This window comes from Ovis canadensis, chromosome 23, assembly GCF_042477335.2.
Source record: "Ovis canadensis isolate MfBH-ARS-UI-01 breed Bighorn chromosome 23, ARS-UI_OviCan_v2, whole genome shotgun sequence".
NCBI classification, from domain to species: Eukaryota; Metazoa; Chordata; class Mammalia; order Artiodactyla; family Bovidae; genus Ovis; species Ovis canadensis.
This window is the reverse complement of record NC_091267.1, coordinates 69,655,986-69,677,576: the sequence shown is the minus strand read 5'-3', so window position 1 is coordinate 69,677,576 and position 21,591 is coordinate 69,655,986. Positions and strand designations below refer to the sequence as shown.

The window sequence follows — 21,591 nt, the reverse complement described above, 5'->3', positions numbered from 1 at the left end:
TGCCATTCTTTCACTGGTAAAATAGATCAAAGAAGTAAAAAAACAAAAAACAAAAAACACAACAGTATCGATTTTACACATGCCCATCCCCTCCCCCCCAAAAATAGCAAAGCAAAGAGGGTAATATCCTTTGTCATTCTGTGAGATCAGCACTATACTGTTATCAAAACTGAAGAAATGATTATTGAAATGAAAACTCTAGACCCCAAATCCCTCATGACCGTTAACATAAAAACTCTTAACAAAATTTTAGCAAATTATATCCAATAATCTATAAAAAGCATAATTTATCATGACCAAGTGTGACCTTCCCCAGAATTGCAAGGTTTTTTAAATACTCAGAAGTCAATGTTTTTGTACTTATTAAGAAAATGAAAGAGAAAATTCATTTGATAATTTCAACAAATGCAGAAAAATCATGTGACAAAATCTAACATTCATTCATAATTTTAAAATCCCTGCAAACTAGGAATGGGAGGGAACTATTCAGCTCAGCTAAGAAAAACTTACAGCTAACATGTTTTATCCCTAAGATTGGTAATGAAGCAAGGATGTCAGTTCAACTTCGACATCTTTATGTTAACCTGTGCGATAAAGTAAGAAAAATAAAATGCATACCAATTAAAAACAAATAAAATGGTCTTTATTACAGATGACATGATTTTGGGCATACATTCTAAAGGAATAAGGGCTGAAAAATCAGTAAATAATCATCAATTTTTTTAAAGTTCTTAAAATTAGTAATAACCAGGGCATCCGTGGTGACTCAGTGGTGAAGAACCTGCCTTGCAACGCAATGGACACTGGTTCAGTCCCTGGTGCAGGAGGATCCCACGCGCCATGGAGTGACTACTAAGTCTGTGCACCACAACTGCTGAGCCTGCGCTCTAGAGCCTGGGAGCCGAGACTACCGGGCCCACATTGCACAACTCCTGAAGCCCGCTCGCCTACAGCTCCTGCTCCCAGCAAGAGCAGCCACTGCAGGGAGAAGCCCACGCAGCGCCACTAGGGGGCAGCCCCCGCACGCCCCGAGCAGAGAAGGGCCTTCACGCCTCAGTGACAACACATCCAGAAGTAAGCAAATAAATGATAAAAAGGAACCCAACATACACTGGTGATAAACACTTAGCAAAGGAATAGTAGAACTAATTTTTAAGCTATCTATAAATGCATATAAGAAGTATCATAATCATGGAAGCTTAAAAGTTCTCCCTTTGATACTGGGAATAAAGAAGTTATTCCGTATGATTTTCCATGTGATCAAAAGAACCTACAGAAATGTACTACCTTAATAGGTTGAATTTTGCAAGATGCTTTGATACACGGTCAATATACAAAAATCAGCTGCATTTCTATATCAGAGGGACAGAAAATAAAGCTATTTATTATCAGTTACAAAAATATTTTTAAAATCTAATAACAAGGAATAAATCTAACAAAAGAAATATAAGACCTCAACATAGAAAACTATATACAAGAGTTATGATAGCTGAATAAAACCTAAATAAATGTAGAGATATACCGAGTTGATGGATTAAAGGAGTGAATCCCATTAAGATAATAATTCTCCTATAAAAATGATCTACAAAGTCAATAAAACTAAAGTTAAAATAGGTCTTTGTGAGAACAATAAAAAGGTTCTAAAGTTTATACTGAAATTCAAAGGGACAAGAACAGCCAAGATATTATTTAAGAATAGGAAGGAAGACTTGATCTATTAAATATTGTCTTATTACAGAGCCACTGTAATTAAGGCACAAAGACACACAAACAAATCAATGTGCTCAAACAGCTCAGAAACAAACCACATATATAAACACACTTTATTTATGACAAAGATGGCACTGCAAAGCAGTGGGGGAAGAATCATCTCTTTAATAAATCATGCTGTACAAGTTTGGGATCATCGTGGAAGTAAAATCAAATAGGACCCCTTGCTTCATATAATACACAAAATTAAAGTCTAGGCAGATTGTAGATCTAAACGAGAATGGTAAAGTAAGACAGCTTCTAAAAGAAAACAGAGAAGAATATCCTCATATGAGCAAAGGAATACCAGGGCAATTTCTTAGAATACACAAAACAGTAACCAGGAATGAAAAATAGTGACATATTAGATATACTCGCCAAACCAAAACGGCCAAAGTGGAACCACGGGAAGTATTAAGCACTGGCTCGGATATCTCACCCACTACGTATGAGGGGTCTCATTTCATTGATCCACATTTTCCAGCTTTTCTCCCTGAGCTGGTTTGATGGATGTATATCTGTCTTTCATAGGAAAAGATGTTAGCATTCTCTACAACTAAAGCTGAAGATAAATCTATGCAGAAACTCCACTTCTAGCTACATATGCAGCAGACAAGCTTACTAAGGTCTGAAAACAAGAATGTTCATAGCAGAATTGTTTACCAAAACCAAACACTGGGTATAATCCAGATATCTCCTGACCAAAAAAATGGATGAAAGAGTTGTGTTCTATTCATTCATCAGAATACTATCCAGCAATAAAACAATGAAAATAAACAGAACATAGTCACAGGCAAGAACACTGATAAATCTCACAAAAGCAGCCAGACACAGAATACATACTCCATGATGACTGAATTTGGAGAAGGCAATGGCACCCCACTCCAGTACTCTTGCCTGGAAAATCCCATGGACAGAGGAGCCTGGTAGGCTGCAGTCCATGGGGTCGCTAGGAGTTGGACATGACTCAGTGACTTCACTTTCACCTTTCACTTTCATGCATTGGAGAAGGCAATGGCAACCCACTCCAGTGTTCTTGCCTGGAGAATCCCAGGGACGGCGGAGCCTGGTGGGCTGCCGTCTATGGGGTCGCACAGAGTCGGACACGACTGAAGCAACTTAGCAGCAGCAGTAGCAGTAGCAGATGACTGAATTCATATAAAATTCAAAATACAGGCAAAACTAAATCACAGTGTTTAGGGATTTGAACTTAGGTTGTACAGCCATAATGGAACGCAAGTAAGTAATTCCGTTACAAGTCAAGACGGTAGTTACCTCTGGAAGAGGAAGGTACACTGATTGGGAGGGAGCATGCGGCAGCTTCCGGAGTGCTGGCAATGTTGTTTCTTGTCCAAGGATGGAGTTACAAGTGTCTGGTTTGTAAAACTCACTGAGCTGCATATTCATGTCTGGGCACTTTTCTGTGTGCATTTCACACATACATAAGTATAAAAAGCTGTCTAATTAAAACTCTTATAGAACAATATGAAGTATTATGAAATGAGCATAAAGGTTTGATGAGAGGAAAAGGAAATAAGAGGGGTGACCGCATGGGGCTGGAAATAACGGGCTGCAGTAGCAAAGAGAGTCAGGGGAGCTTATGTTCCATAATGAGAAGCCAACACAGAGTGCCCCAAACTAAAAACCAAACACACCATTTAAGGATATTAGACTAAGTGCGAACGATCGGCTAAGAGGTAAGAGGACTTGTTCTAGGAAAGAGGAAAACTGCAGATGTGAAGTTGGAGGTCTGTTCATCTAACTTACAGAACAGTCACTGACTCTCTAAAACCTTAAAAAAAAAAATCCTACAAAGTCACCATTACAAGCAGAAACTTCACGGTCCCATCTCTTGCTCACTTTTTCACTGCTACCACATTCTATGAGAGAACGGCATTAACCTTTAACCTAAAGGAAATTTCTCTAAGCAGAACTGATTCTTCCCCCCACCCACCAACTCTGATTAGCTCACTTGTGAGTCTTAAAATGAATATAAAAGAAAATAAAGGAAGAAAAACTCAATCTTTCTTCTAACCCATAAAAAATAAAGCTACAGACAAAAGTTAAAGTATATAATGATTGAATAAAAAGAGGAAGAATTTCCATCGTGGATTGTAATGCATGAGTTACCGGCAAATGACAAAAGAATAGCTACAGTAGGGAAATATGAATGTAAACGTTTGTAATGTAGTTAAAAAATAGGTGTATAACTTATAGACTCAAGACACACAATTAAGGCACTAGCATTGTCAAGTTAAGGTGCCCCTAATGCATAAAAATTAGGCCAAAGACAGTACAATAAAATTATGTGAAATACACTCATTTATCAATTTCTAAATAAATCTGATTTATTTTTAACTGACATCTTAATTATCCATATTTACATCTGGAATATAACAACTTTTCTTTCTTTAACAATCTGAGACAAACAAAATGTTATGATTATACATTAGCTATGCCTCCTCAGTTTCTAGAGCTGAAATGTCATGCCAATTACTTATACTAGATTTAATTTTACCTTGTTTAATCTGTCCTTGCACAATAAGACTGGAAGTTGCAGGGGAACCCCTTGCCTTAGAAAGGTCTGGGGTGCTTGGTCTAGGTGGCCTTTAAAAAGAAGAAGAAAATACACATATGTATACACATTCATAGTTTCATAATTCCAGAGCCATTTAAAATATTAAGCTTCCTAGTTCCAAATTAATTGCAATAGAAACACATACAGAACCTTTTCAATTTGCTGTACCAAAAAGATAGGGTTTTGGTGGTTTTTTTTTTTGCTTTGTACCTATTAACATTTTCCATTTCAGATTTTAATACAGAAATTAAATGATTAGCAAATAGCAAGTAAAACTTTTATATCTACAGTTTATGCTTTAAACTAGCTTAAGAAATATTTAATCTACTGACAGATAAATATGATAATTAGCCCTTCATTTTTTAATATTATTATGCTGATATTTCAGCCCACTCTGTATCATTGGTCCAAATGAATTTATGGAACAATATATTGAGTTTCATAATTACCATATGTAAAATAGTCAATCAATGGGAATTTGCTGTATGACTCAGGGAACTCAAACCAGGGCTCTGTAACAACCTAGAGGGGTGGGGTGGGGAGGGAGGGGGGAGGGAGGTTCAGGAGGGAGGGGACATGTGTGTACCCGTGGCTGACTCATGCTGATGCTTGGCAGAAACCAACACAACACTGTAAAGCAACTATCCTTCAATTTTAAATAAATCAATTAAAATACATACAAATTTCAAGTAATTCAGCCCTAAAGTCTGAAAAAGGCAATAAGGCATTAAGAAAGCTTGGTCTCCATGGCCACCTGTTTCCTTTCGAATTCTGGTTCTACCACTTACTACTCGTGTGACCTTGGACAAGTTACTTCTCCTCCATGTCTCAGCTCTATCATCTGAAAACAAAAGGATAATAAAAGTACCCACCTTATAGGGTTAAGAGCATTAAGGAAATAATATTTGTAAAGTGCTTACAACAGAGCCAGACACTAGGAAAGTGCCACTTTAGTAGTTGTTAAATTAAAAAAAAAAAAATTCTAACTGTGGTCAACTCTCAAAAAGTATAATAAAACCAAAATTTAAAAGTTGTCTTCGTGACTTCTGGAAAATAAGAAATACTAATTCAGGCTAAGTATTCTAGAAATATTAAAAGAATACTCTTCCACATTTAAAAAGGTTGTTTTCTCTTTTCCCATTGAGAAATTCTGACTATACTTCTCACAAAATTTCTGAAACCAATCACTAAACACTTACCATTCATTACACATGGGTCACAATAAAGAGAAGCATTTTAACCAAATGTACATCTTGAATTTAATGTCAGTGCCAACTACAGGAAGATATAATCCAAGATTATATTTACTGAAGAGCTAGTCTATAAGTTATTTGTTAAAGCTGAACTCTGACCTACTCTTTCATTCCAGTATTTTTTTAAGATAGCTACTAAGTATGTCTGAGTACAGATAAAACTGTACAATTTGATTATATTGTAAGCCATGCGTGTTGTAGTTAAAATATAAAGGGGAAACACTGAGATGACACAAAATTGCCAAGGCGTGTAGAGTCCCCGCTCACCGCGAAAAAGGTAATAAGACGTGATAAAAAGAAAACAGGTTTCTTTTTTTTCTGCATCATAAGGATAAAAATCAAGCTATCAAGGTCACACCTGGTAGGGCCCTTCTTCATATGATCACCAATGAAAGTTGCGTTGGTCATGCTCATCAAGGTGTTTGCCAAAGATATGACAGACAGGAGATGCTGCGTGGTGACGGCCCGGGACAAGCCGTAGGTCCCCTTCCCGACGCCCTCGGTGGCCGCCAGCTTCCTTCCCACTTCAGCTTTCCCGCGGGACAGTTTACAAGCCGCCTGGTTATAACCCGGAAGCATCAGGGACATGTGACCTCCTCGCGATAAGAGGCCAAACGACACTGTGCAGTGGGGTTTCAGCATCCCCAGGCGGTCGAGACACACTTCGTCCAGGACCTCATTCAAACCCCAGGCGTGGAGGCAGGACATGAACAACTTGGCGGTGTCCATCGTCAGGTTATACTCCAGCAGGGTCAGCGGCTTGGACTTGCTGGCCCGATACTCAGGGTCGCTGTCCTCCCGCCTCTGCCGCACCGCCTCCTCATCCTCGTCTTCGTCGTCCAGGAGGTGCTCTTTTATGTTCTCTTTGATGGTTTCCTTCACTTGTTGGAAGAGGACTGCTGCTCGTTTTCCGGTTAGAAAAGAGCCCCCTTTGTCTGAACTGCCAGATGCTTTCTGCAGATTCTCTGGGGAAATAAGCGTCGTGTTCGGCCTAGAGGCTTCTTCAGTCAAGAGCTGAATAATCAGCGCTTCCACATCAAAGAAGAGCACGTGAATGTCCGGGTCTGTTAGGTTTGTCTTTATTGCTTGAACCATCAGGGAGTTATGAGAATATTTAGGTAAATTTCCCTGCAACAGACATTTCGAAAAGATGGTTACAATTCAAAGTATTTCATGTCATGCCTTCATTAATGAACAATACATAGTTGAAGGAATTTAGATGCTTATTAAGCTGGTTTTTTTAGGTATCTATATCATTAAAAGGAACAAGGTAGCTTTGTCAATCAACAGCACATAAGAGATATGAACTTAAAATTAGAAGAAGGCCACGCTGAAATAATTATAGAATTGTCAGTGTTTTTAAAAGAAATGAAATTGTCTTATTGAAGTAGGGAGTCTTTCTACTTATCAAGCAGGTTAAAAATTGTTTCAATAACTTGAATGCAAATTCTACATCTGAGAATAAGCTACTACGGTTCCACCTGAAAGAATAATCCATTCATCACAACTAGTCATCCTTTTAGTCGCTGCACCAAATTCCTTTTTTACTTTACCTTCAATCTCTCCCGGTTCGTAGATTCTTTTCCTTCAATAGAGAACATGTTCAAGCCTCCTTGCATTCTTCAGAAGTGCTACAGTTTGACCATGTTCCCTCTTCTATTGCTTTCCCAGTCTACTGCCCCTTTTAGCCAAATGTAAGGAAAGCTGTAGATTAATCCGATGGCAGCTCTCTGGTCCCTGTCCTCATTAATCTCTCCGCATATCCGACTGTATTCACTATTTCTGACATTGCTGATTTTGCTAAGAGAAAGTATAAAAAGAGATTCCCAGAGGATATCTTCTTGCTGAAACTTCTAATTCTGACCACTCAGTTAGATGCCCTGAAAACTCATTCTTTCTCCCACAATAGAACTATCACCTATTTGTAATGGCTCCCTAATTTCCATCACCAGCCAGACCAGCTCCTGAAGGAGTTTCAACCCTGTATTTACCATTGCTTTTACCTGGATGTCCCACAGAACCTTGTATTTAATATGTCCTAACCTCCACCCTCCCACTAAACCTGCTGCTCCTCCCAAGTCATGGGTTAAGAATCATTCTCCTCTGTCGCCACCATCACACCACCACGTCCAGATCCTTTTGTTCTCTCTTCCAAAACGGATTCACCCCCCTTTGTCTCTCTCCTCGCTCCCATCCAATCTCTGCCGAGCCGCAACACTTCCTTCTGAAAAGCAAATCTCATCATGTCAGTCTCCTGCCAAAAAACTGCCCCGTTATCATGGGTTATTAAGAGAAATGAAAAGTACAAAATTAAAAACCTGAATCAAAATATAGGTGAATATATCTGATCTCAAGATGAGAAAGGACTTGCCACACAGACCCAAATTTCAAATTCACTACTAGAAAAACTGAAGGCAAGTAAGAAATAGGAATAAAAATGCACCACAAATAAGACTGATAAAGTTACAATCTATATAAAAACATGAGTGCCAAAATAAAAGGGAAAGATATCATAAAGGTCAAGGACAATTCACAATAAAAGAGACAAATAGTCAAGGAATATAAGGGAAAACTGACTCGAACTAGCTGTTGAGGAAATAACAGTTAAAAAACCACCAGGTATCATTTATAAAATTAACAAACAGTAAACACACACAAAAAATTCCTTAGCCAGGAGTATAATGAAAGTCAAACCCACACACTGAAGGCAGCACTTTCAATAGCAGCCCTTTCAGAAGAGTAGGGGTGTACGAGCCCTTAGCACTGTTTGACCAGTACATTTATTTCTAGAACTCTATTTATCCTAAATAGTCAGAAATATAAAGATTTATGTGCAAAGATATTTGGTGAAACAGTGCCCATTACTTTAGATGGAAAGCAACCTACATAGTCTAACGCTAAGGAAATAAATAATTTAAGCTAATCATACAATAAATACTGTAAATCAAGACAAATCATGCTTCCTTGGCACATTTAACCACATGGCAAAATGCCCGTATTCCAATTTTAAGTGAGATAAGATTACACAAGAGCACACACGTACACACACACACGCTATACAACAGAGTTAAAATTCTGATTTCGTTTCTTTAATGCCCAAGTACGCGTCTGAGCATGATGAGAAACAGTGAAAACACATACATGAAAATGTTCCTATTACTTTTTGTGATGCAATCGTTATCAGATCTACATTTTCTTACTATTTCTGTATATTTCTTACGTGGTCTATAATCAACATGCATTTTCATAAATAGAAAATACAGTTCTTGGATAAAATGCTAAATCCTTAAGTACAACATTCAAGGTCCATTACAACTCGATGCCAAGTACCTTCCCACTTTAACAGACAGGTTCCAGCGCCATAACCATGCTCCCTCACCCACTGGTCCCCTTCTTTCTTTACCCAAAATACTCTTCTTGGCTCCACTCCAACCCCTTCTCGTCCATCAAGACCCTAATTCTCCCAGGGAAAGTTAATCCACAGCAAACCCAGTTCCCATAACATTTTTTATACACATCACAAGCCTGTACGCCTTGGCTGTATTTATATAATTAGCTATTTCATGTATTTACATGTTCCTGTTCTCTGTAGGAACTATGTCTTACTCATCGTGTGCAATCCCATGCCTATCAGAGTACCTGGCAAAATAAACAAACAACATTATAAAAATCTTTGTAAAACTATTTTAAGTTGCTAATCCACTCTTCTATCACAGCATTGCACTGACTCCCTTTACATGCTCTCTCTTCTGTCTCAGTCCTCCTCCCACCTGACTACGTTCCTTTCCTGCTTAAGAGGCTTCAACAGCATTTTATAACCCAGGGATAAAATCTTTGCAAAGCAAAGACTTCTTTGCAAAGCACAAAACAGCCTCCAAAATAGATGGCCACCTACTCCTTCAATTTCATCTCTAACTGCTGCTGCTGCTAAGCCACTTCAGTTGCGTCCGACTCTGTGTGACCCCATAGATGGCAGCCCACCAGGCTCCCCCATCCCTGGGATTCTCCAGGCAAGAACACTGGAGTGGGCTGCCATTTCCTTCTCCAATGCATGAAAGTGAAAAGGGAAAGTGAAGTCGCTCAGTCGTGTCCGACTCTTCGCGACCCCATGGACTGCAGCCTGCCAGGCTCCTCCGCCCATGGGATTTTCCAGGCAAGAGTACTACTGGAGTGGGGTGCCACTGCCTTCTCCTCATCTCTGACTACAACCCTACAATCTTCCACTGAAACCAAATTAAGCCACCTGTGCCCCAGAACCACACGGCCAAGGACTTGCGCCTCTGCGTGGCTCATGCCAGGACGGCACCCTTCTCTCAGTCTCACTGCTGCCACTCAAGCCACACTTCTCCTCACCCTTCAAGAGGCAGCTCAAGTGGCTGTTCTTTCAAAACTTATTTCCAGAATCATCACTAATTCTGCTTTGTATGAACCTCTGCTCTGAACACATGGTGTTTAAAGAAAGGTAGAAAATAAATATCATTTCCGTACTATAGCTTAAGAACCTAAGGTACATAAGTAGTATGATAAATTTCCACTACACAAAATATGAAGTAAAAAAAAAAAAAAAGACTTTCTGAATTCCATCCCGGTATTTCATTCATTTATGCCGCATTCATCTATGTTCGTGCAAGGCACTAAGGATACAAAGATAAATAAGATGATTTTCTAGCTATGGAACCCGAATAGCTAGATATTGACATGACTATGCAGTATGAATGGTGTTACAAAGAAAGGACATTGGAAGGTATGATAAGAAAAACCAAGTACTGAGTCCACCTCGGGTGTCAGGGGCTCCTCACCAAAGGGCTAACTGGAACTACGACGGGCAGAAGAGTGAGCAGGGAGGAAGGCAGGAGACAGCACAGGATGGGCGTTGCTGTCGGTGACCAAGGGAAAGAGCGCAAGGCGCGGCTCGCTGAGAGCGCAGAGGCCCACACGGGGGCTTCGGAACGTTCTCGAGCAGGCTCAGGGGCCACTAACGCAGTGCTTCCCGGAGAACATCAGGGATGCTTGCTAAAGTACGGGTTCTGGGGCCGGGTATCAGACCCGAATCCGTGTCTCTTGGAATGGATCAGAATCTGCCTAATGAAAACCCGAGATGACTTTGTACCGTTAAACACGAGAAATAGAGAAAGAGAAAGTGAAGTCGCTCAGTCGTGTCTGACTCTTTGCGACCCCATGGACGGTAGCCCATCAGGCTCCTCCATCCATGGGATTCTCCAGGCAAGACGACTGGAGTGCGGCTGCCACTTCCTTCTCCAGGGGATCTTCCCGATCCAGGGATCAAACGCGGGTCTCCCACACTGAAAGCAGACACTTTACTAAGTGAGCCACCAGGGAAGCCAGAAGTATGGGAACTATTACCTAAAGACTTTAATAAGGGGAGTAACATGATCGAATTTAGTTTTATAACTATTCCTCCAGCAGCAATGTTGGCTGAAAAGAATAGATCCAGGTCATGAATACAAGCTTGAAGGAGACAGAAGCCACCCAGCTGAGCGGAGACAGAAGCATCAATCGCACCAGGAATTGGGCTGGGGTGACTGCCTATTGCCTTATTTCTCGCACCACTTTCATATCTGCTTTTTCAAACACCAACTGCGTAACGTCAGACACTGTGCTTAAGGTTGTGCACCTCTGACACTAACTGGACTGAGACATTAAATTACATATTCATAATAAAAACATTATACCTAAAGTATCACTAAGATCAAAGCTGTTAACAATGAGAGCTAACACATACTGAGCTGAGGCTATAACCTGAGCGCTGTGCTGGGCCTTAGGGCCGGTTATGTCCCAGCAAAATGGATTTTATATCAATATTAGGTAGACAGATGTGGCACGAGGTTTGAGGGAATAACAACATTAGGCAAAACACAGTACTTTGGTAAATACTGTCTTTCCAGTTAAAAAATCTACAAAATTATTTTAGGAGAAAGAGAAACCATTACTACCAAAGAGTAAATAAAAACAAAAAACCAAGCACGCTCGCTAATTCTCAAAGCAGCAAGAGCTGCCAGAATGAGGACCCAAGGTCATCCTTGAAGCGCCCTCCTCTGATGCCAACCACACGCACCCCTCTCAGCACCCCGGACCTGCCCAGGTGCCGCCTCTCTCTGGGAGGGGTGCCCGCAGACAGCCTGTGTGCTCGGACAGCTGAGAGGTTATCTGGGGTCTGGCACCCTGGTATCTGGGCCTGACTGTGTGTGACTCCTCTCATCAACCTCTCAGTCCTACTGACTGTATCACTGTGGCAAAAACTGTATCTAATGGCAATCCACAGCCATAAAAAGAGAGGGAACAATGAAAGCAGATGAGAACAGAGGGAGACAAGGAAAGGAGAGCACACAAGGGCTCAAGCCCGCGTCCTGCAGATGAACTACGCCTTCTAACATCAGCAAGTCCCGCGTATGACCTATAATGCCTGACCACGGATTTCACTGACTAGCAAAAGTCTCATTACAACAAAATATGGACACAAGCGAAGTTGCGAGGGTAAGATTTTAGCCACATGTACACATTGTTATCCCTCATGGCTCAGTCGGTAAAGAATCTGCCTGCAATGCAGGAGACCCAGGTTCGATTCCAGGGTCTTCCCTGGAAAAGGAAATGGCGAGCCACCCCAGTATTCTTGCCTGGAGAATCCCATGGACAGAGGAGGCTGGCAGGCTACATTCCACAGATTGCAAGAGCTGGACACAGCTTAGTGACTAAAGCACCACCACCACACAGTGCTATATTTAAAATAGACAACCAACAAGGACTTACTATATAGCACAGAGAATTCAGCTCAACGTTGCCTCGGCACAGAGAACTCAGCTCAACGTTGCCTTGCAGCCTGGATGAGACTGGAGTTTGGGGGAGAATGGATGCATATGTATCTGTGGCTGAATCCCTTTGCTGTTCACCTGAAACTATCTCAACATTGTTAACTGGCTATAGTCTAATACAAAATAAAAAAATTTCTTAAAAAGAAAAATTAGCTACATGCATGAAGATGGCAGAGTTGATCACTGGCATGTCTGATATCCAGCATATTACACTAAGATTAACTAAAGAAAAATAAACAAAAACATCTACCAAACTCCAAGGACCTCTTGGCTTAACCATAAGATATACAACGTATAGAGCCAACTAACTCCTTCAATCATCTTATATTCTTAACAGTTTCAAGAACAGGCCACCTGACCCTGGAAATGCTTTAACAGGAATGCCGGTGTGCTTGCTCTGTCACCTTTATTAAAGAGCGTCTGAGATGTGCGCTCACAAACTCGTTTTTGCATTATCATGGAGCAAGATTAAACTCAACTCAGCAAATATTTGCAGAATGCCCATTTTCTACAATATGCTTGAGAGAGAAAAAAAAAAAAGCCTCTGTGCTTAAGGCGATCATGCTAAAACTTACTTAAAAAGGGACACAGAAAAGCTAAATCATGTGGAATATGCAAATAAAATGGTCTTGGTAAGTAACACCTGACGGTAAATGCAACTCACACACCCCTACGAAGCTAGTTAGACAGACACATTTGACATTTTACTGCAAGTCTTTGTCTTCTGTACATGGGAAAATATAGATTTAGTCATTTCAGATAAACAAGGAACTCGACTTAAAATAGTACAGAAATGCAAAAATAAGGAAAAAGTATTGGGTTGCGTGGTCATCACTGACAGTCAATCTGTGGCAATCCCATGAAGAGCAGCGGCTAAAATTCTGTCTCAAGTGAAAACCCAAGCCAAGTGACAGAACTGTGATCTCGGGATCAACCTGTCTTCAACCTCAGGGATTGTTCAGCACACGCGCACACACACACACACGCACAGCATAAAGCAGCAGCCCCCAGCCACAGCGACAGACGAAAAACCCAACCAGTCATCTCACAATCTGCAGAGAAGGAAATGTTATTATCCTTTCTACAGCATTTACTGTTATTACAGATTTGAATAAACGCCAGGTTAAGTCGTGTCTGCTGAAACACCTGATAACTCTGTCCCCTAAAACTGATGACATATCGATACTCCAGCCGTGTTTCATCTTATCCAATGACTAAGAGACAACTGGAACACTGGCAATAATTTTACTCTTGTGCCATTTACTTCAGTGGTCCCAGTTTAAAAGCTTACTTATTTCTGAACTGTTTTTTAATGTCATGATTTTGGGGACAATTTTTAAAGTTACTTGGTAAAATAATTCATTGTTTTTCCTGAAAGGGTCCTGAGTTCAACCTATAATTATAATATCAAACAGTTCAGATTTCTACCTAAACATTAACTTGATTCATGAAGTTAGCATTAAACATCAGCTGATTTTGATGATAAAGTGGAAAGAAGAAAAATGGATGTTTTTTTTTTTTAATTTTGAATCTCCTCTGAAACCAGAGATGAAGGATACTAATAAGACTAGGAAATGTTATTTAACACACACATACACACAAGCCTCTACAAATACAGAGTTCTAAAACAGAATATAAGAAAAATATATATTTAAAAATATTAATATATTTTATAAAATGACTATGTAGAGATCATTTATAATGTATGCTCTAAATAATTTTTAGGAACTAAATATAGAGTACTAGCTTATTATTTAAGAATAAATTTGTAAGAAAAATGAATAATTTTATTCTTGATTATGGATAGAATATTTTATTGAATAAAGACCTTTAAAAGAACTTCTGAAATCTGATGCATAATATTGAATACAAAAGTTTCAACAAATAAAAACACGATGATGTCTTAATGTACTTTTAAAACATTCTAAAATTCAGTAAAGAGGAAAATGTCACCATCTGCTATTTTAAAAAGTAGGGTTTTAATGTCAATGATTTTAAGGACTGGGGAAAGGGAGGAAGGCAGGGAATAAAGAAGACAAGAAGGGAAGAAGGAAACGCAAAAAATTAACGACCAAGAAAATGTGTTAAGACTGAGATGGAGATTTGGTGCCCTCTGCTGTCGTATTGCTGTTACTGCACACTAACAGTTAGGAAAACAGTAAGATGAGCTTTCCCTCAGAGAATCCTGTTTTAAGTTGGAGTTAGACAATATACGTACTCTAAATATTTGATTTTGGATAGAATGGGATTTTGTGATTAGGTATGAATTACAAGATACTCATTCAGTTCAGTTCAGTTCAGTTGTGTCCGACTCTTTGGGACCCCATGAATCGCAGCACGCCATCAAAAACTCCCAGAGTTCACCCAAACTCACTTCCATCAAGTCAGCGATGCCATCCAGCCATCTCATCCTCTGTCATCCCCTTCTCCTCCTGCCCTCAATCCCTCCCAGCATCAGAGTCTTTTCCAATGAGTCAACTCTTTGCATGAGGTGGCCAAAGTATTGGAATTTCAGCTGTAACATCAATCAGTCCTTCCAAAGAACACCCAGGACTGATCTCCTTTAGAATGGACTGGTTGGATCTCCTTGCAGTCCAAGGGATTCTCAAGAGTCTTCTCCAACACCATAGTTCAAAAGCATCAATTCTTCTGTGCTCAGCTTTCTTCACAGTCCAACTCTTGCATCCATACATGACCACTGGAAAAACCATAGCCTTGACCAGACAGACCTTTGTTGGCAAAGTAATGTCTCTGCTTTTTAATATGCTGTCTAGCATTAGATGATGTTATTTCACTTCCTTTCATGTGTTTTCATTAACAAGTATATTAATAAGCATAAGCCAAAAAGAGAGGTATTTTAGTTATTAAGGTTTTAAGGTTTTATGTGTGTGTGTGTGTGTGTGTGTCTGTGTGTGTGTGTGCACGCACACATGTGCGCTCAGTTATGTTGGACTCTGTGACCCCCATGGACCACAGCCTGTCAGGCTCCTCTGTCCATGAGATTCTCCAGGCAAGCACGCTGGAGTGGGTTGCCATTTCCTCCTCCAGGGAATCTTCCTGACCCAGGGGTCAAACTGGAGTCTCCTGCATCGGCAGGTGGATTCTTTTACCACTGAGCCACCTGGGATGCACTAAGGTTTATACTGTACTATAATTTATTTCATATGACATAAATAAAATGTAAATTACAAGTTAATTATGTTAAATAAAAACACTTTTTATAAAGAAACTGTCTTCTAAAGATATTTCTACAGGCCAGGTCTCACTGGATGATTTGGAGTAACAGTAACAGCCAAATGGCATTAACATATTAAGACATTCCTAGATCAACATGCTAACTTTCCACAACACTAGCACAAGCGGAATGACTTGTGATTCTTCCCAAAGGGCCAAGGGACTGAGTAACAAGACCTGGAGCCCTGGAGGCGGGGGCCCTACTCCTCCCACTTCTCTATTAGACAGATCTTTACATGAACCACTCGACACCTCCAGCATTACTTCTTCCATCTCCCAAATAAAAGAAAGACTACTTACTTCAGAGAGCTGGTGTCAACAGCTAATAGATAAAAACAAGCAGTGTTTCTCTTGCTAGATAATAAAATCCAGCTTATTTTATTCAATATTGCAAATAAATATGTTAAAGACACATGTGAAAAGTTTAAATCACTAAAGGAAAGAAACTGTATTTTAAGGAAAGAAACTGTTTAAAGGAAAGAAATTGTGTTTTAAGGAAAGAAACTGTGTTTGAAGGGCTTCTATTTTGTATACAAAACTCAACATATTTGTGAAAGAATGGAAATACAGTGAGATTCTGGGTGACTGATGTGTAAGAGAAAAGACAGGACTAAATGCTAATGAAATAAAAAGGAAAAAAGAAAACCTCTCCAATTGCTCCCGGGTCACTGTGTTGAGGAATCTGATTTCAGAAAGACTTACACACGTCGACTCTCGTGCCTGTGCTCAGCCATGTCCAGCTTTTTGCAACCCCGTGGACTATAGCCTATAAGGTTCCTCTGTCCATGAGATTCTACAGGCAGGAACACCGGAGTGGGTTGCCATGCCTCCTCCAGGGCATCTTCCCGGCCCAGGGATCGAACCTGCGTCTCCTGCATCGGCAGTCGAATTCTTAACCACGGCGCCACCTGGGCATCTACCCTCTTCTCCCACCACTGGTCTCAGCACACGCTGCGGTCTCTGGCCTGATCATCGTCCTGCCCACATCTGCACGCTCCACCTTCTATGCCTGGGATGTTCCTGCCCACGCTTCTTCCAGATGTCAAGCCCCTAGGAAAGCAACCCTTCAGAAAAGGCTTCCCAGCAACCCTGCAGGGCGGCTGGTCGCCTTGGGCTCTGTCGCACCCGGCTCCCATGGGCTAGATGAAAGCTCAGCCCAGGGAATGGCCCAGTGCCCCCCACACTGGGGCAGGAACTCCTCGGGCCCGGGGTCTGTGGGGTGCAGGCAAGACTAACACACTTTCCACTGATTTCGCCTGGGACCCTCTCAGCATCGGCGCTCAATACTGGCCGAATGAATGCAATCAATCAATCAATCAATCAGGAGTATCAAACAAGTGTGCGCTGAATACCTACTGAGATCAATGTTTGCAAACACATTGCTCATTTAACTTCATTACAACATTACACCACCACCATCACCACCACACACACACACACATACATACATATACACACACTTTAAAGCTAAAAACAAATGGAAGCTAAGAGGTTAGTCAGTCACACTGTTTTCACAGCTTGTCAGTAGTCAGGATGGAGCAGGAAGTTCAGGCCCTCCTGTATCTACTTGACCTTTGATTCAAGGCATCAAGAGGTTCTCAGTGTCCCTTCTGCAGAGACTCGGGAGATGGAGGGCTGGGAGATGAGGGAAAAGGTGAACCCTAGTGGCTTGCTCACTATAACGCAGCGAGCACTGCTGGGCGCTGGAAACACGAGAAAAAGCAAATGGTCCTTTGAGGAGCTTAGAAAGCGGTGGATCTCAGCCAGGGGCAGTCCTCCCCCTCCGCCCCCTCCCCCACCCCCACACACACACAGCTCCAAAGGGCACTGGCAACGTCTGCAGACATCTTCGGGAGTCACCTCTGGAGAAGGTGCGGGTGGCGTGCGGTGGGCGGAGGCGGGGGGCGCCAAGAAACACGTTGCCCTGCACAGGACAGTCCCGAGGAGAGAGCACTACACGCCCAGACGTCAGCAGCGCTAACGCGAAGAAGCCCCGACAGAGGCACCACGCGTAAGCCAGCGCATCTGCGGCCTCCCTGTACCGGCACACGAGAGCGAGCACCAGGCCAGACCCACAAACCAAGCGCCAGAGCGTCTGAGAAGGCTCAGCTGACTGCCAGACTCAGCGGCATCGCCTGAAAACCTTCAGCAGCTTTGCGGAAGTAGTGGTCGTCAAACCGAGGCTCCGGAGATGAGGGGCAGCAGCCGGGCGCGGGCCTTGGGGCGGGGTGGGTGATGGCACAAGGCCGCTCCACACGCTGCGGAGAGCGGAGACGGCTGACCCCGAAAAACTCGGAGGCTGGGGGCGTCCACCCATCCGAGCAGTCAAAGTTCCGCGTGTAATTTACAGTCAGCCCTCTATAACCACGGTTCCCCTTATCCACAAATTCCACCGCTCCTGGACTAGAGTGCTGTGGTGTTTACCGTTAAAAAAAAGGTTCCCAGTGGACCCACACAGCTCAAACCCCTGTTGTTAAGGGTCAACTGTACTACATTTACTGAAATATAGGTGAAAAGATTGGGAGCCAGTTTACATCAGACTGTGAAAACCTAGCATCCTGCTTTATGACCGCGACTTCCCTCCTTTGTCCCACCCCTTCCTCTAAACCCATCCACTCCCAGAGAAAGTGTGACTTTCACCAAGGCTGACCGCTGCTATGGGACTGAGGTGTGACTGTGATTAAGACAAACAGGTGTCTTGACAAACTAAGAAGAGAGAGATGTGTGGAAGAAGAATGGACAAATCTCTGAACGTACAGGGATCCTTCCAGACCACCGCGATCAAGCGAGTGACATCGCAATAAAGTGGGTCACGTGAACTGTTTAGTTTCCTGGTGCCCAGGCACGTTATGTTTAAACCACACTGTAAGCATAACAGCATTATGCCTAAAAACTGTACCTACCAAATTAAAAACACCTTATTGCTGAACAAAATTGAAAAACAAACCAAAAACCTGTTAACCATCACCTGAGCCCTCGGGAGGTCGTCATCTATTTGACAGTGGAGGGTCTGCCTCGATGCTCACGGTCGCTGACCCTACCAAGGTGATGGCTGCTGAAGCTGGGGTGACTGCGACGATTTTTTAAAATGAGACAGTGACACAGTTTGCTGCATTGATGGACTCTTCCTCTCATTAACGATCCCTCTCTAGCAGGTAACACTGTTTGACAGCATTTTACCCACAGAACTTCTTTCAAAACTGGGAGGCAATCTCCAAACTCTGCTGCTGCTTTATGAACCTAGCGGATGTCACAGTTTAAATCCTTTGTGGTCATTTCAGGGATCTTCCAACATCTTCGCCCGCAGCAGGTTTCACCTGCAGAAACCACTCCTCGTCCGCGCAAGCTTCATCACGAGGGGCCAGCGGCCCGCTCACGTCTTCAGGCTCCGTTTCCGTCTCTGGCTCTGCTGCCATTTCCACCACATGTGCAGTTCCTTTCTCCACTGAAGCCTAGAACCCCTCAAAGGCATCCTTGAGGGTTGGAGTGGACTTCTTCCAAGCTCCTATGAAGGTTGATATTTTGAGCTCTTCTCGTGAATCACAAACGTCCTTTGGCCATCTAGAAAGCGAAGTCTTTTCAGAGGTTTTCAATTTACTCTGCCCAGATCCATCAGAGGAAGCACCAAACATGCCAAATATAACAGCTACGGCCTCACAAAATGCATTTCTTAAATAAGAAGACTTACGAGTTGCAATTACCCCCTTGGTCAATGAGCTGCAGAATGGGTGTGGTGGTAACAGGCATGAAAGTGTGACTCCCACGGTGCATCTCCAGCAGTGGTCTTAGGCAGCCGCCAGGCGCCCTGCCAACCAGCAGCTGGATTTTGGAAGGCATCTTTTACTCTGGGCAACAGTCTCAGGTTGTCTCAGTTGCTGTCGTTCAGCCGCTCAGTCGTGTCCAACTCTCTGCAACCCCATGGGCTGCAGCAGGCCAGGCTTCCCTTTCCTTCACCATCTCTCGGAGCTTGCTCAAACTCACATCCATTGAGTCAGCGATGCCATCCAGCCGTCTCATCCTCTGTCATCCTTTCTCCTCCTGCCTTCAATCTTTCTCAGCATCAGGGTCTTTTCCAATGAGTCAGCTCTTCACATCAGGTGGCCAAACTACCATCTCAAATGCTGGGCTTAAAAATACTCAGTAAACCATGCTGTAAACGGCGGTGCTTTGTTGTTCCATTCAGAGCACAGGCAGAGGAGATTCTCCCTGTTTCTTAAGGGCTCTAGGGTTTTCAGAATGATAAACAGCACTGGCTTCCACTCCAAGTCACTGGCTGTACTGGCCTCCATCAAGAGAGGCAGTCTGTCTTTCGGCACTTTTGTAGCCAGGCCCTAAGTTCTTCTCTCCAGCTATGAGAGTCCTAGGTGGCATCTTCCTCCAGGAGGCTGTTTCGTCTGTGCTGGAAATCTGCGGGTCCCTGTAGCCACCTTCCCTAGAGATCGGGGCTGGGTCTCCGGGGAAGTTCCGCAGCTTCTCCATCAGCACGTGCACTTTCATGTCACAGAGATGGCGTCTTCCCTTAAAACTCAGTTTCAGAAAATGAAGTTTTCCTCCCCCAGGTCACAGCCAACTGCCTTCCCTCTGCCTTTTTCCCATCCCACGTGGAACCCAGCATCACAGCTGTCTCCTCTGGATCCTAATCATGAACCTGCCTCTCTCCCCTGGCTCTGTACCCTTAATCCACACTCAAACCTGTTTCCAAGACTGCATTCCCCTCTGGCTATCCTCTTTCTCCTCCCTTCTCCTGCAAACTTTTCAAAAGTGTTCTGTACTTGCTATGTCTATTTCCACACTTCCCATTCAGTCCTTGAAGTGAACTTACAGTCGCTCAGTCGTGTCCAACTCTGTACGACCCCTGGACTATAGCCCTCCAGGCTCCTCTGTCCATGGGATTCTCCAGGCCAGAATACTGGAGTGGGGAGCCGTTCCCTTCTCCAGGGGATCTTCCTGACCCAGGAATCAAACCAGGGTCTCCCACATTATAGGCAGATTCTTTTCCATCTGAGCCACCAGGGAAGCCCACTCACTCCTGAACCCACCACAGTCCAGCTTCTGGCCCACACATCCTGGGAGAACAGTCTGGAAAAGAACACTAGTGACCTCACGGACACACACGTTCTCATCACTGCCTGCCTTTGGCACAGCTGATCGCTCCACCCTTCCGGAAACGCCTGACTCCCTGTCTGCCAGTCCACCTTCCTCTGGGTTCTCCCCTCACCCCTGCTCTCCACGTTTCCTCTCCTCCCCTTCGGGTCGAGATCTTGAGTCTCTCTCAGCCCATCTGCTCTCTCTGAGGGACCTCGTCCGCTTTGCGGTGGGCCTGGGCGATTCCTCCACCTGGATACTCGCCACCACACCCCTCCCTCAAGTTCTCCCCAGCCCGCATCATACACAAAGCAACTCTGCGTCAGTCCCGCAAAAGCTGATCCCACATTCTCCCTCACACCGGGCAGAGCCACGTCTAGTCAGTCAACCAGCCAGAAAGCTGAGTTAACCTCCCTCACCCACTCTGCCTAACAAACCACGTGTGCTGTGCTCAGTCACTCAGTCCCGTCCGACTCTCTGCGACCCCATGGACTGCAGCCGGCCAGGCTCCTCTGTCCATGGAATCCTCCAGGCAGGAATACTGGAGTGGGTTGCCATGCCCTCCTCAAGGGGATCTTCCCAGCCTAGGGATCGAACCCAGGTCTCCCACATTGCAGGCGGATTCTTTACCAGCTGAGCCACCAGGGAAGCCCAAGAATACGGAAGGGGGTAGCCGTTCCCTTCTCTAGGGGATCTTCCTGACCCAGGAATTGAACTGGGGTCTCCTGCACTTGCGTGTGGATTGTTTACCAGCCGAGCCACCAGGGAAGCCCAACAGATTACTAGGTCCTGCCAAACACAGCTCACAAACCATCCTTCAATTAATACTCTCCCCAATGTATCCTCAGATCTGATGGCCACA

At 43.2% G+C, this 21,591-nt stretch overlaps 1 protein-coding gene across 6 annotated transcripts in view; it reads right to left on the bottom strand.

Moving 5' to 3' along the window:
- The window catches only part of WDR7 (WD repeat domain 7), a 354,635-nt gene that overhangs the window by 247,473 nt on the left and 85,571 nt on the right, over window positions 1-21,591 (bottom strand). For all 6 annotated transcript variants that reach the window (XM_069568596.1, XM_069568597.1, XM_069568598.1 and 3 more), the window contains exons 15-16: window positions 5,939-6,708; window positions 4,268-4,356 (exon numbers count right to left, since the gene is read on the bottom strand). In XM_069568596.1, coding sequence (XP_069424697.1) covers window positions 4,268-4,356; window positions 5,939-6,708 — 859 coding nt within the window. The remainder of the gene's footprint in view (window positions 1-4,267; window positions 4,357-5,938; window positions 6,709-21,591) is intronic.